Raw genomic sequence first — 12183 nt, 5'->3', positions numbered from 1 at the left:
TGAAGAAACCAGGTGGCTGTACCGACTCCGATAGCATGTCTCGAGTGAGCAATGTTTCTGTGAAACAAAGAACGTTACAGTCTCTGATGTCTCTCTGGAAGGCAACCCTTGCTCGGATTTTGTCTACCTTGTTGTCAAGAGACTGGACATTGGCAAGTAGTATGCTCAGGAGCGGTGCGCCCGTCTACAGAGCCTGACCAGAAGACCGCTCTGTCTGCAGCGCCATTGTTTTGGGTCGCTGGCTGGGATCCGATCCATTGTCCTGGGTGGCGGACCAAACAGAGGATCTGCTTCAGGAAAGTCGTATTCCTGGTCGTAATGTTGGTGAGTTGACGTTGCTCTTATATCCAATAGTTCCTCCCTACTGTATGTAATAAAACCTAAGATTTCCTGAGGTAACAATGTAAGAAATAACACATAAAAAAAAAAAAATACTGCATAGTTTCCTAGGAACACGAAGCGAGGAAGCCATCTCTGTTGGCGCCAGAAGATACATAAGTAAAGGTCAAAAGTTGATGTCTCTATGTCCCAGCCAGAGAGAGGGTTCAGTGAGGGTTTCATGTTTAAAGGTACGGGGTTTTAGTACACACATCAACATTGCGTGGGTTTATGGATTCAGTCTATCACAGTGCCAACCGTTTTGTCACCAAAGCCCCGTATACTTCCTACCACTGCAACCTGTACGCTTTCGTTGCCTGGCCCTCGCTTCATACTCATCTCCAAACCCACTGGCTCCAGGTCATCTACAAGTCTCTGCTAGGTAAAGCCCCGCCTTATCTCAGCTCACTGGTCACCATAGCAGCACGCGCTCCAGCAGGTATATCTCACCCCTAAAGCCAATTCTTACTTTGGCCGCCTCTCCTTCCAGTTCTCTGCTGCCAGTGACTGGAACTGCAAAAATCACTAAAACTGGAGACTCTTACCTCCTCCCACTAGCTTTAAGCACCAGCTATCAGATCACTGCACCTGTACATAGCTCATCTGTATATAGCCCATCCAGTCTACCTCATCCCCATACTGTATTTATTTAGCTCCTTTGCACCCCAGTAGATCTACTTGCACATTCATTTTCTGCACATTCTACCATTCCAGTGTTTAATTGCTATATTGTAATTACTTCGCCACCATGGCCTATTTATTGTCTTACCTCTCTTATCCAACCTCATTTGCACATGCTGTATATAGATTTTTCCACTGTATGTTTTGTTTATACCATGTGTAACTCTGTTGTATGTGTCAAACTGCTTTGCTTTATCTTGGCCAGGTCACAGTTGCAAATGAGAACTTGTTCTCAACTAGCCTACCTGGTTAAATAAAAGGTCAAATAACATTATTAAATTTTATTATTATTTTTTTTTTTTAAATGTGGATGTTCCCAAAACGTATTGATTCTTTGAAAAATGTTCTTGAATCACAGATGACCATTTAACATGAATACAGACAGACTAAACAAACTGTCTTTGTAAGTTCTTTAATAAAAATTTCATTTACATTTTTGAAAGCTCTGACATTCTTTGCATTATTATTGACCAATAGTTAACATGAACATAAAACACAGTAAAGAGTAAAGCATCAGCATCTGTTGTGAAGAACACACACATTATTTAACATGTGCTTCCAGCTGATGCAGTCTGTCAGAGTCGGGGTCAATTCAGGAAGTTAATTATATTCCGATATTCCATCTCTTAGCTTTCCTTTACCACTGATGGCATACCACACGTTGTGTATAACATGAGGACAGACATATGACAGCGTACTACGCCGGACTCTCCAATATACATAGTTCAATGTTATTCCAACCATCATACCCTTGTTGCAACATGTCAATGATGTAGAAACCAACATAAGGAAAAGGTTATTGGGGTATACCAAAAAAATGGCCTCGCTCTCTCTCTCACACACAACTAACTGTTGAACCATTTATTCTTCTTGATGTTTGTGGTCTTGTTGCCACCCATCAGTTTCCTCTTGTACTGTTCAACTAGGTTATCAAAGCGGTCATCCTCTTGGTTCCTAAACCGCTTCTTGGCCCCCTTTGCGCTCTGGAAAACAATTGAAGACAGTTCAATGTATTACCTGTTCTTGGGGCCAAGGCATGCAGACATGGGTAATGTGTGTGTGTGCGAGTGTAACCTTTGTTCTGGGCTGTGTAGGTTTCTCCAGTGACGTTCCTCCCTGTAGCTCTCTCCTGCTGGGCCGGTTCTTGGGCTTCTTAGGCTGGGCAGGCTGCGGATTCCCCTTATCACGTGCCCTGCACAATGAAAATTTTACCATGTAGTTTGTGTTACATTATGATAGGTAAAGTAGAGTTTAAGTCGGACGTTCACATACACCGTAGCCAAATACATTTAAACTCAGTTTCACAATTCCTGACAATTCCTGATAATCCTAGTAAAACGTCCCTGTCTTAGGTCAGTTAGGATCACCACTTAAATTTTAAGAATGTGAAATGTCAGAATAATAGTAGAGAAATATTTATTTCAGCTTTTATTTTTTTCATCACTTTCCATGTCAGAAGGTAGCATTGCCTTTAAATTGTTTTACCTGGGTCAAACGTTTCGGGTAGCCTTCCACAAGCTTCCCACAATAAGTTGGGTGAATTTTGACCTATTCCTACTGACAGAGCTGGTGTAACTGAGTCAGGTTTGTAGGCCTCCTTGCTTGCACACACTTTTTCAGTTCTGCCCAAAAATATTCTATAGGATTGAGGTCAGGGCTTTGTGATGGCCACTCCAATACATTGACTTTGTTGTCCTTAAGCCATTTTGCCACAACTTTGGAAGTATGCTTGGGGTCATTGTCCACTTGGAAGACCCATTTCCAACCAAGCTTTAACTTCCTGACTGATGTCTTGAGATGTTGCTTCAATATATCCACAATTTTCCTCACTTATGATGCCATCTATTTTGTGAAGTGCACCAGTCCCTCCTGCAGCAAAGCACCACCACAACATGCTGCTGCCACCCCGCGTTTCACAGTTGGGATGGTGTTCTTCGGCTTGCAAGCCTCCCCCTTTTCCTCCAAACATAATGATGGTTATTATGGCCAAACAGTTCTATTTTTTTCACAACAGAGGACATTTCTCCAAAAAGTACGATATTTGTCCCCATGTGCAGTTGCAAACCATAGTCTGGCTTTTTATGGCGGTTTTGGAGCAGTGGCTTCTTTCTTGCTGAGCGGCCTTTCAGGTTTGTCGGTATGGGACTTGTTTTACTGTGGATATAGATACTTTTGTACCCGTTTCCTCCAGTATCTTCACAAGGTCCTTTGCTGTTGTTCTGGAATTGATTTGCACTTTTCGCACCAAAGTTTGTTCATCTCGAGCAGACAGAACACGTCTCCTTCCTGAGCGGTATGACAGGTCCCATGATGTTTATACTTGCGTACGTACTATTGTTTGTACAGGTGAACGTGGTATGGTACCTTCAGGCTTTTGGAAATTGCTCCCAAGGATGAACCAGACTTGGCTATTATTTTTCTGAGGTCTTGGCTGATTTCTTTTGATTTTCCCAAGATGTCAAGCAGAGGCACTGAGTTTGAAAGTAGGCCTTGAAATACATCCACGGGTACACCTCCAATTGACTCAAATTATGTCAATTAGCCCACTAGAAGCTTCTAAAGCCATGACATCATTTTCTGGAATTTTCCAAGCTGTTTAAAGGCACAGTCAACTTAGTGTATGTAAACTTCTGACCCACTGGAATTGTGATGCCATGAATTATAAGTGAAATAATTTGTCTGTAAACAATTGTTGGAAATATTACTTGTGTCATGCACAAAGTAGATGTCCTAACCGACTTGACAAAACTATAGTTTGTTAACAAGAAATTTGTGGAGTGGTTGAAAAATGTATTTTAACCAACCTAAGTGTATGCAAAATTCCGACTTCAACTGTATTTGTGTGTTACCTGATCTTTGGGCCACGGTGAGAAGGTAGGGCTAGAACCTTCCGTCTTTTCTTTCCATCCTCCAGTTCTACATGTTCTAGAACCGGGGTGGTCTGGAAGCCTGCATACTGCCGGCCCTGCTTCTGGTCCTGTGGCTGGGTCTGGAACAGAGTCTGGGCCTGTGGCTGGGGGGGAGGTACTAGACGAGAGGGAAAGAAAAGCGAGAAAAATGTCAGAAACAACAAAAAAAAACAAAAACAAAAACAGAAAAAGGAGGGAAAATAGCACTTCCACCAGAATTGATGAGCTGTTTGTTTTATATTAAGGGTTAGGGCAGAAATGTACAGCGTCATACCTCCATCCTTTCTGTCCTGTCCGGATGGTAACGACTGTGTCTGCGTCTTCGCTGGCCCCTCCTTTGTTACCATGGCACCCTGGGGTTTAGACCCAAACCTCTGAGGTCCAGTCTTGCCTCCAGACTGCGGCGTCACTCCTCCCTGAGGGCCCCGCCCCTTGAAACGCTCCTGGTAACCATGGAGAGAATTGTTACTCTTCATTTTAATCATCACACACACACACACAGAAGAGAGACACACCTTGACTTGTTGTTGTCGCATTTCTTTCATCTTCAGCTTCTTTCCATCTTCAAGAGAGAACTCAGCGATGGGCCTCTGTAGACAGATACCACACAGTAAATCACACAAGAATTTTTTTTTTAATAACAACCTACAAATAGTCTTTTCAATAACACATTCTCATCATTTAGCAAGAAAACTGTCAATATTGATCAGATGCTATAGGTTGCCAAACCAAACATGAGTATGGGTAATTCAACATTCTCTTCAATATTGATGACTACAATGTTTGAGTCCATATCCAATGTGTTCCGATATAAATTACTGCAGGTACTGACATCAACTGAAAGTCAAAGACAACATTCAGAAACATAACCTGGGATTTACATTCTCAAACACAGCTGCATTCTGTCCAGGATAAGGTTAAAGACGTGCTCTGGACTCGTGTATGCATAACACACAGATCAACAATGACACAGCGCCACACACACCTTGGTGTTTCCGTAGATGTCAGGGTTGTTGTTGAGGTATCGTAGTGTCTTCAGAGCGTGTTCATGTTCTTGGAACTGAACGAAGCCGTAACCTAGTGACCGGCCTAACACCTGACCACGCTCCGGCTTCTTATCATACATCACCCTGCACTGGGTGGTGGTGGATACAGATGAAGATGGTGAGGAAAATAAGAGAGAAGAGGCAAATGGTAGACACAGAAAGAAGAGAAAGGGAGAGAAAATTGGAGAGAGATTGTAAAGAGAAATTAAAGGCCATTCAACATGGGCAGGAAACTTTATAGGACAATAGTGCTACCATGTGGTCACTAACAGATCACCTGGAGAGATGAGAGGACCTAATGACATAGCTGTTTCCATCTGATTAAAGTCTATGGAAATGTGGTAGCAGTTTCTTACCTCGGTAATGCGGACCACTTTGCCACCCCCTGCAGCTTTCAGGCAGAGTTTTCGTAGTTGTTTGACGTCTACAAATTTGGGCAGGTTGTGGACACACAAACGGGTCTTAGACACAAACACATTAATGTCCCGTAGCTTGGTCAGCTTCAGGTCCTCAAACTAAGACGGGAGAGGGGAGCGTTAACAAATGTACACACTCTGGCCTTCCTCAAACAAACACACACTGAGGACACAAGCCCTCAGTTACCAACACAATGTGTTCTGATTGGTTGTAAGACAACACTGATGCTTTGATTGGTTGAAAAACCGGAAGTACTCACTCGGGTCCTCTTGGCCATGTCTGCTGCTGGAACACCCTCAGCTGCCTTTGTTCCTGACCGTATCACTGAAAGAGAGAGAGAGAGGGATGAGATGGAGGGGTGGGGAGAGGAGAGGAAAAGGGAGGTGAGAAGTAACTTACATCCCTCTCTAGCCAGGTAGAGGTTCCTGGTCCCTGTATGAGTTTTAATCTTCTTGTCTTTTAGTTTGACAGCGTCCTCTCTGCTCACCGCCGCTACAATGTTCAGCTTCCTACCATCCACACGGATACCCCCGCTCTGAGACAGACATACAAACATGTTGCCCCCAAACATAGATAACATAAATTCAAAACTCATCAGAAGAGATGTACGTAGAGAATACATTAGTACTTTAACATTCTATTCCGTCTCACCTCTGACTCGTCCTCTGCATCAGCAATGCATTTCTCTGCTGCTTCTTTAGACTTGAACTGAGCAAATGCAATACCTGACCAAACACAACAGTCAACAACCATTGCCAACCAACACAATCATGATTCAATGTTAACATATAGACCTCTATCTTCTGACTGGAATCACTTCATTGCATTGGTTAACTTTAAGAGGGAGTGTGTCAGCGATAGAGAGAGAGAAGGATGTTGTGTTGGCACAAGGACTATACCTTTAGAGTGTTCAGTGTCTGGGTGTAGGCAGATCTTGATGTACTTCAGTTCTCCATACTGCAGTAACACCTCCTCTAAGCCTTCCTCCTCCGTATCAAACGACAGGTTCCTGATGAAGATGGTTTTGCCCTGATTAATATCTGATGGGAGGGGCTTCCTGTTGGCTGCACTATCTAGAAAGTCAAAGAGAGAGACCGAGAGAGGATCAGAGAGACAGAGGGGGAATAGTCAAAGGGGTTCAAACGGAGGGCAAGGTGGAGCATACACACTTTAATCACAAGAAAAGACAACCGATTCATACCAGAATCCTCATCTTCTTCATCATCATCGTCATCAGACCCAAGGTCACTTGTTTCATCGCAATCTGACTTCTGAGACTCTGAATCTTCATCCTCCTCATGATCCTCTTCATCGTCCTCTTCGCTCTCGTGCTCTGATGGGCTGTCTGGCTGCTGAGCTGGCTTAGAGCTGACTCTGTAGAGAGGACAGTTAAACAACAGTTCAACAAGAACTTGGCTGAAGTACTACAGTCCTCAGAACCAAAGGACAAAGTCAAGCCAAAGAATACCAATTCAGACATTTAATGTAGAGTAGGTCTCAATCACAAGTGTCAAACTCATTCCACGGAGGGCGAATGGCTGTGGGTTTTCGCTCCGCCCTTGTACTTGATTGATGAATTAAGGTAACTCACTCGTAAGGAACTCCCCACACCTGGTTTTGTAGGGCTTAATTGAAAGGAAAAATAAAAATCTGCAGACACTAGGCCCTCCATGGAACACGTTTGACACACTGGTCTAAATATTTACAGCGCATCATTCACTTTAATTCAATAAACTGAGGACATGCAGAAATACAGATTAAGACTGCAAAAGCTCATACTTGTTCTTTGAATGTGCTTCTGGTTTCTTCTTCTCCTCCTCCTCTTCCTCCACCTTCTCCTCCTCTTCAGAGTCACTTTCAGGTGCCACTTTCTCTGCTGCAACCTTTTCCTCTTTCTTAGCTCCTGGCTGAGTAGCGACAAACTTGTCTTTAGCCACAGCCCAATCCACAGCTACCTGCCTTCCTGTAAAGGATAGAATGACTTGATCAGAGTAGAGGAAGCTACAGTAGACTGTTGAGATGCTCCACATCTTTATGCGAGATATTCACAGGGCAGAAAAAGGTGTCCATCTCTCACACATACAAACACACACAGCAGGTTAAGGTGTCTCACCTTTGATCTTTTTCAGGTTTATGGCGTTCAAGGCTTTTCCTGCCTCTAAGACGTTCTTAAACTGGACAAACGCAAAGCCCCTCATCTTCCCATCTGAAGATGAACAGAGTGAGGAATGGTCAGCCACCAGATAGAAAACATGTTATTGACATTAAAGTTGTCTTAGCGCAACAGTGCTTAGTGTGGTTGGGTGGTGATTGAACCAAGAATCAACCATGCTTAGTGTGGTTGGGTGGTGATTGAACCAAGGCTCAACAGTGCTTAGTGTGGTTGGCTGGTGACTGCACCAAGAATCAACAGTGCTTAGTGTGGTTGGCTGGTGATTGAACCAAGGCTCAACCGTGCTTAGTGTGGTTGGGTGGTGATTCGCTCAAAGTAATGGAATGTGTGCCATTTAGCAGACGCTTTTATCCAAAGCGGCTTACAGTTATGCGTGCATACATTTTTTGTGTATAGATGGCCCCAGGAATAGAACCCACTATCCTGGCCTTACAAGAGCCATGCACTACCGACTGAGCTACAGAGGGCCTCAAAGTGAGGTCTGTACCTGGTTTGAGCGGGATGTTGGCCTCCAGAACTGTCCCAAACTTGGCAAAGGTCTGCTTCAGATCCTCATTCGAGCACTGTGTGAACATGAGACAAACATTCACAACTAACTAGGCGGCAGGTAGCCTAGCGGTTAAGAGCGCTGGGTCAGTAACCGGAATATTGCTGGTTCGAATACCTGAACCGACAATGATGAGGTGCCCTTGAGCAAGACACTTAACCCTAATTTGCTCCAGGTGTGCCGTAATACTATGGCTGACCCTGTAAAACAACACATCTGGTGTATGTGACAATAAAACAGCTTACATATTTTCTTAACTGAAGACAAAGCATCCTCACACAAAGCAGAGGAAAAAGATAAATATTGTTTACCTGTGTGAGTGTTTATGCATTTCATACCTTGAAACTGAGATTCCTGATGATCAGTCTGGCTTTCCTTCTGTTTTTCTTTAAGCCTCCTTCAGATTTCTGTTCTTTTTGTGGTACTGGATCTTTTGGTGCCGTGGCTGTGTAGAAGACCACAATACATATTTGAACCTCTAATTTCACCATCACAAATGTAAGAGTTATGAATTACGTAGGTACCTAAATAACAAACTAAGCATCCACATAAGTTTTACAAACCTGTTGTTCCCCTTTTCTTGTCATTTAGTTTCTTCTTGGCCACCGACACGTTTATCTTCTGTCCATCATAGTCTTTCACCTCTCTCACAGCGCGCTGTGCATCCTCCTCCATGGAGTAAGTGACATACCCAAACCCCCGACATTTTTCTGCACCTGAAAGGACCACATGCCAGACTGTTGTTTAACTTCTCACACATATTGTTTAATATTATTATTATGCATGACAGGGTCTGGCTACTTGTAGTTTCATGACATGATGAAGTTGAAGTAATTAGCAGTTTTACAAAGATGACAAATTAGCCAAATTAGCTAACGTTAGCTAGTAGCCGTCTTACCTTTTTCCTTGACAACAAAGCAGTGCTTCACAGGTCCAATCTCAGAGAATATCTCCTCCAGGCGGTCGTTAGATGCATCTGCTGGCAAACTCCGGACGAATATTGTAAGGGCTGACATGGCTTATTCTGTGCTAAGACCTTACGTTTCTTGTTCTGATCACTGTTGCTTTTTGTTAGCCAGTCAACCAATAGAACACACTGGCAAGCTAACAAACTAGCTAGCTACTTTCTTTCCAACACTCCCAAATGTATACTCGCCACAGATAACTCTAAACTATCCAAACAAATAGTCTTTACTTCCAATATATTGACAATTTAATCAAAATAATAGGAAAACTGTATGAAAGCATGGTAAACGCTAATTTGTTGAAATGGTCAACACACGTTTTCCGAATGTGGCAGCCATCTTGGAATTGAAAGGAAGTTGCAATCCGTGATTTCCGGCAACTCTTCTTCTTCGTTATGACAGTGAGCGAACCAACTAGTCAGTGCATTCCTGCGACCGTGCATGTATCATGCAAAGCTATTAGCTGTATGTGCAGGCTTTTGAGCCATCCATCTAAACAAACTTGCATGTTTCCACCAACCAGAGTCAAACAAAGTCCAACGTTAATGTTATTTTAACAATGATCTCCAAAAAATAGAACGCATGAAAATAGCTAACACAAGTGGTCAGGGTGGTACTGGCAGATGACAGATGACAAAAAACATTTCACTAAATCTAGGAATCAAATCATGAAAAGATCTTTGTACATAGAAGATTTTAGAATTGGCATCCTTTCCAGTGTAAATATTTGAAAATTAAACTCATGTAAACTGACAAATTCATCTCAATTCATGTGTTTACCAGTTACGGGAAAATGGCACTTCTGTTTGAAAACATTGCATTGAAGAGTTGCAGTATGTCTTGACAATTTATTTTAATAAAAATTCATGAAGATTGTATATGTTGAAAATTATCTATGCAATCACATATATGACAGACAAACACTTTTATGATAATAAACTAATTTCACAATACACTTTGCACTATACTATTAATTTAACATAATAGAGATTGTCACCATGGAATGGTGCTGTTGAGGTATTCAGAGTACCACGTAACCTACGCAATGCATTCACAGTGCAGAAGCTATATCACATATTACATGACATTTCTGGTGCAATTCCGAAACAATTACTTATTCTGCCAAAAGTATACTAAGCAAGTATCTAATTTATTATAATAGAAATGGGAAGTAGGTCAGGTTAAGAGTTACTGTGGTAGGACGTTCTTTGAGAATATGTAAAAGTGTAGACAAATCCCCACTATACCTACAGTGCTCAAACATGTCCTTGTAGATAAGTGCAGTGCAAACTGTCACATCTTGGTGTTGAGGGGGGCCTGAGTAACTACGGGGTAAGGGCTAGGGAAATGGTATTCAAAGTCAGGGTCATGAACCTAAGCGGGGTCATGGGGGAACTGCAGTGGGTTCACCATTTTAATAAAATATACGACCATTCAAATGTTTGGGGTCAGTTAGAAATGTCCTTATTTTTGAAAGAAAAGCACATTTTCTGTCCATTAAAATAACATCAAATTGATCAGAAATACAGTGTAGACATGGTTAATGTTGTAAATGACTATTGTAGCTGGAAACGGCAGATTTTTATGGAATATCTACAAAGGCGTACAGAGGCCCATCAACATCAACCATCACTCCAGTGTTCCAATAGCACGTTGAGTTAGCTAACCCAAGTTTATAATTTTAAAAGGCTAATTGATCATTAGAAAACCCTCATGCAATTATGTTAGCACAGCTGAAAACTGTTTTTCTGATTAAAGAAGCAATAAAACTGGCATTATTTAGTCTAGTTGAGTATCTGGAGCATCAGCATTTGTGGGTTCGATTACAGGCTCAAAATGGCCAGAAACAAAGCACTTTCTTCTGAAACTCATCAGTCTATTATTGTTCTAAGGAATGAAGGCTAGTCCATGTGAAAAATTGTCAAGAAACTGAAGATCTCGTACAGAACAGTGCAAACTGGCTCTAACCAGAATAGAAAGAGGAGTGGGAGGCCCGGTGCACAATTGAGCAAGGGGACAAGTACAGTAGAGTGTCTAGTTTGAGAAACAGATGTCTCACAAGTCCTCAACTGGCAGATTCACTAAAAAGTACCGGCAAAACACCAGTTTCAGCGTCAACAAAAAATGGCGCCGGAAGAAATGGCAGCAGTTTTACAGGCGCCTAACCAATTGTTTGTAACTTATTTTGTACATCATGTTTCTGCAACCGTATCTTACCGCAAAAAAGAGCTTCTGGATATTAGGACAGAGATCACTGACCTCAGATTAGACAAAGATTTTTTCCACAACAAAGACGACGCACAAGACATTCTCCAAACACCCCACAGGACCGACATCCCCGTTATTTGCAAGAGGAAGCGACGCAGGTACAGAGGACAAAGAGCAGGATGCCTGGTCAGGACCCAGCGAAGACGACTGGGAAAGCTGCCGCAACAGTCAATACTACTCGCCAATGTGCAATCATTGGACAATAAATTAGACGAGGTACGATCACGAATATCCTACCAATGGGACATCAAAAACTGTAATAATGAGTCACTGAATCGTGGCTGAATGACTGCATGGATATTCAGCTAGCGGGATATATGCTGCACCGGCAAGATTGAACAGCACACTCCAGTAAGACGAGGGGGGGTGGTCTGTGCATATTTGTAAACAACAGCTGGTGCACGAAATCTAAGGAAGTCTCTAGATTTTGCTCGCCTGAAGTAGAGTATATTGTGATAAATTACAGGCCACACTACTTGCCTAAAGAGTTTTCAGCTATACTTTTCGTGGCTGTTTATTTACCACCACAGACAGATGCTGGCACTGACACCGCACTCAGTCAGCTGTATAAGGAAATAAGCAAACAGGAAACCACTCAAAGAGGCAGCGCTCCTAGTGGCCTGAGACTTTAATACAGGGAAACTTAAATCCGTTCTACCAAATTTCTATCAATATGTTAAATGTGCAACCAGAGGGAAAGAAATTCTAGATCACCTGTACTCCACACACAGAGATGCATACAAACCTCTCCCTCGCCCTCCATTTGGTAAATCTGACCACAAATCTATCCTCCTGATTC

General features: G+C 42.5%; 1 protein-coding gene across 1 annotated transcript; it reads right to left on the bottom strand.

Moving 5' to 3' along the window:
- Window positions 1–1455: 1455 nt before the first annotated feature.
- Window positions 1456–9487, bottom strand: rbm28 (RNA binding motif protein 28). The gene is made up of 18 exons (XM_064951782.1): window positions 9050–9487; window positions 8715–8867; window positions 8490–8596; window positions 8092–8167; window positions 7545–7637; window positions 7211–7394; window positions 6633–6805; window positions 6331–6504; window positions 6083–6156; window positions 5831–5966; window positions 5691–5755; window positions 5371–5529; window positions 4954–5103; window positions 4484–4558; window positions 4243–4411; window positions 3909–4086; window positions 2134–2251; window positions 1456–2042 (listed from the first exon to the last, which is right to left on the bottom strand). Exons 1-18 carry the CDS (start codon window positions 9165–9167, stop codon window positions 1905–1907), a joined length of 2340 nt encoding a protein of 779 aa, XP_064807854.1. The 5' UTR covers window positions 9168–9487; the 3' UTR covers window positions 1456–1904.
- Between the last annotated feature and the right edge of the window lie 2696 nt (window positions 9488–12183).

The sequence above is a fragment of the Oncorhynchus masou genome, chromosome 31 (genome assembly GCF_036934945.1).
Source record: "Oncorhynchus masou masou isolate Uvic2021 chromosome 31, UVic_Omas_1.1, whole genome shotgun sequence".
In the NCBI taxonomy this organism is placed as follows: Eukaryota; Metazoa; Chordata; class Actinopteri; order Salmoniformes; family Salmonidae; genus Oncorhynchus; species Oncorhynchus masou.
The sequence above is the reverse complement of the archived record's forward strand: the minus strand, read 5'-3'. Positions and strand labels throughout refer to the sequence as shown.

Excerpts from the sequence above, each read along its gene's own strand:
- rbm28 (XM_064951782.1), bottom strand. The coding sequence starts at position 9,167 with ATGTCAGCCCTTACAATATTCGTCCGGAGTTTGCCAGCAGATGCATCT. Across the intron at positions 6,505-6,632 it reads TGAAGAAGATGAGGATTCTG|ATAGTGCAGCCAACAGGAAG; the intron begins GTATGAATCGGT and ends TTGACTTTCTAG. Across the intron at positions 6,157-6,330 it reads AGACACTGAACACTCTAAAG|GTATTGCATTTGCTCAGTTC; the intron begins GTATAGTCCTTG and ends GTGTTTGGTCAG.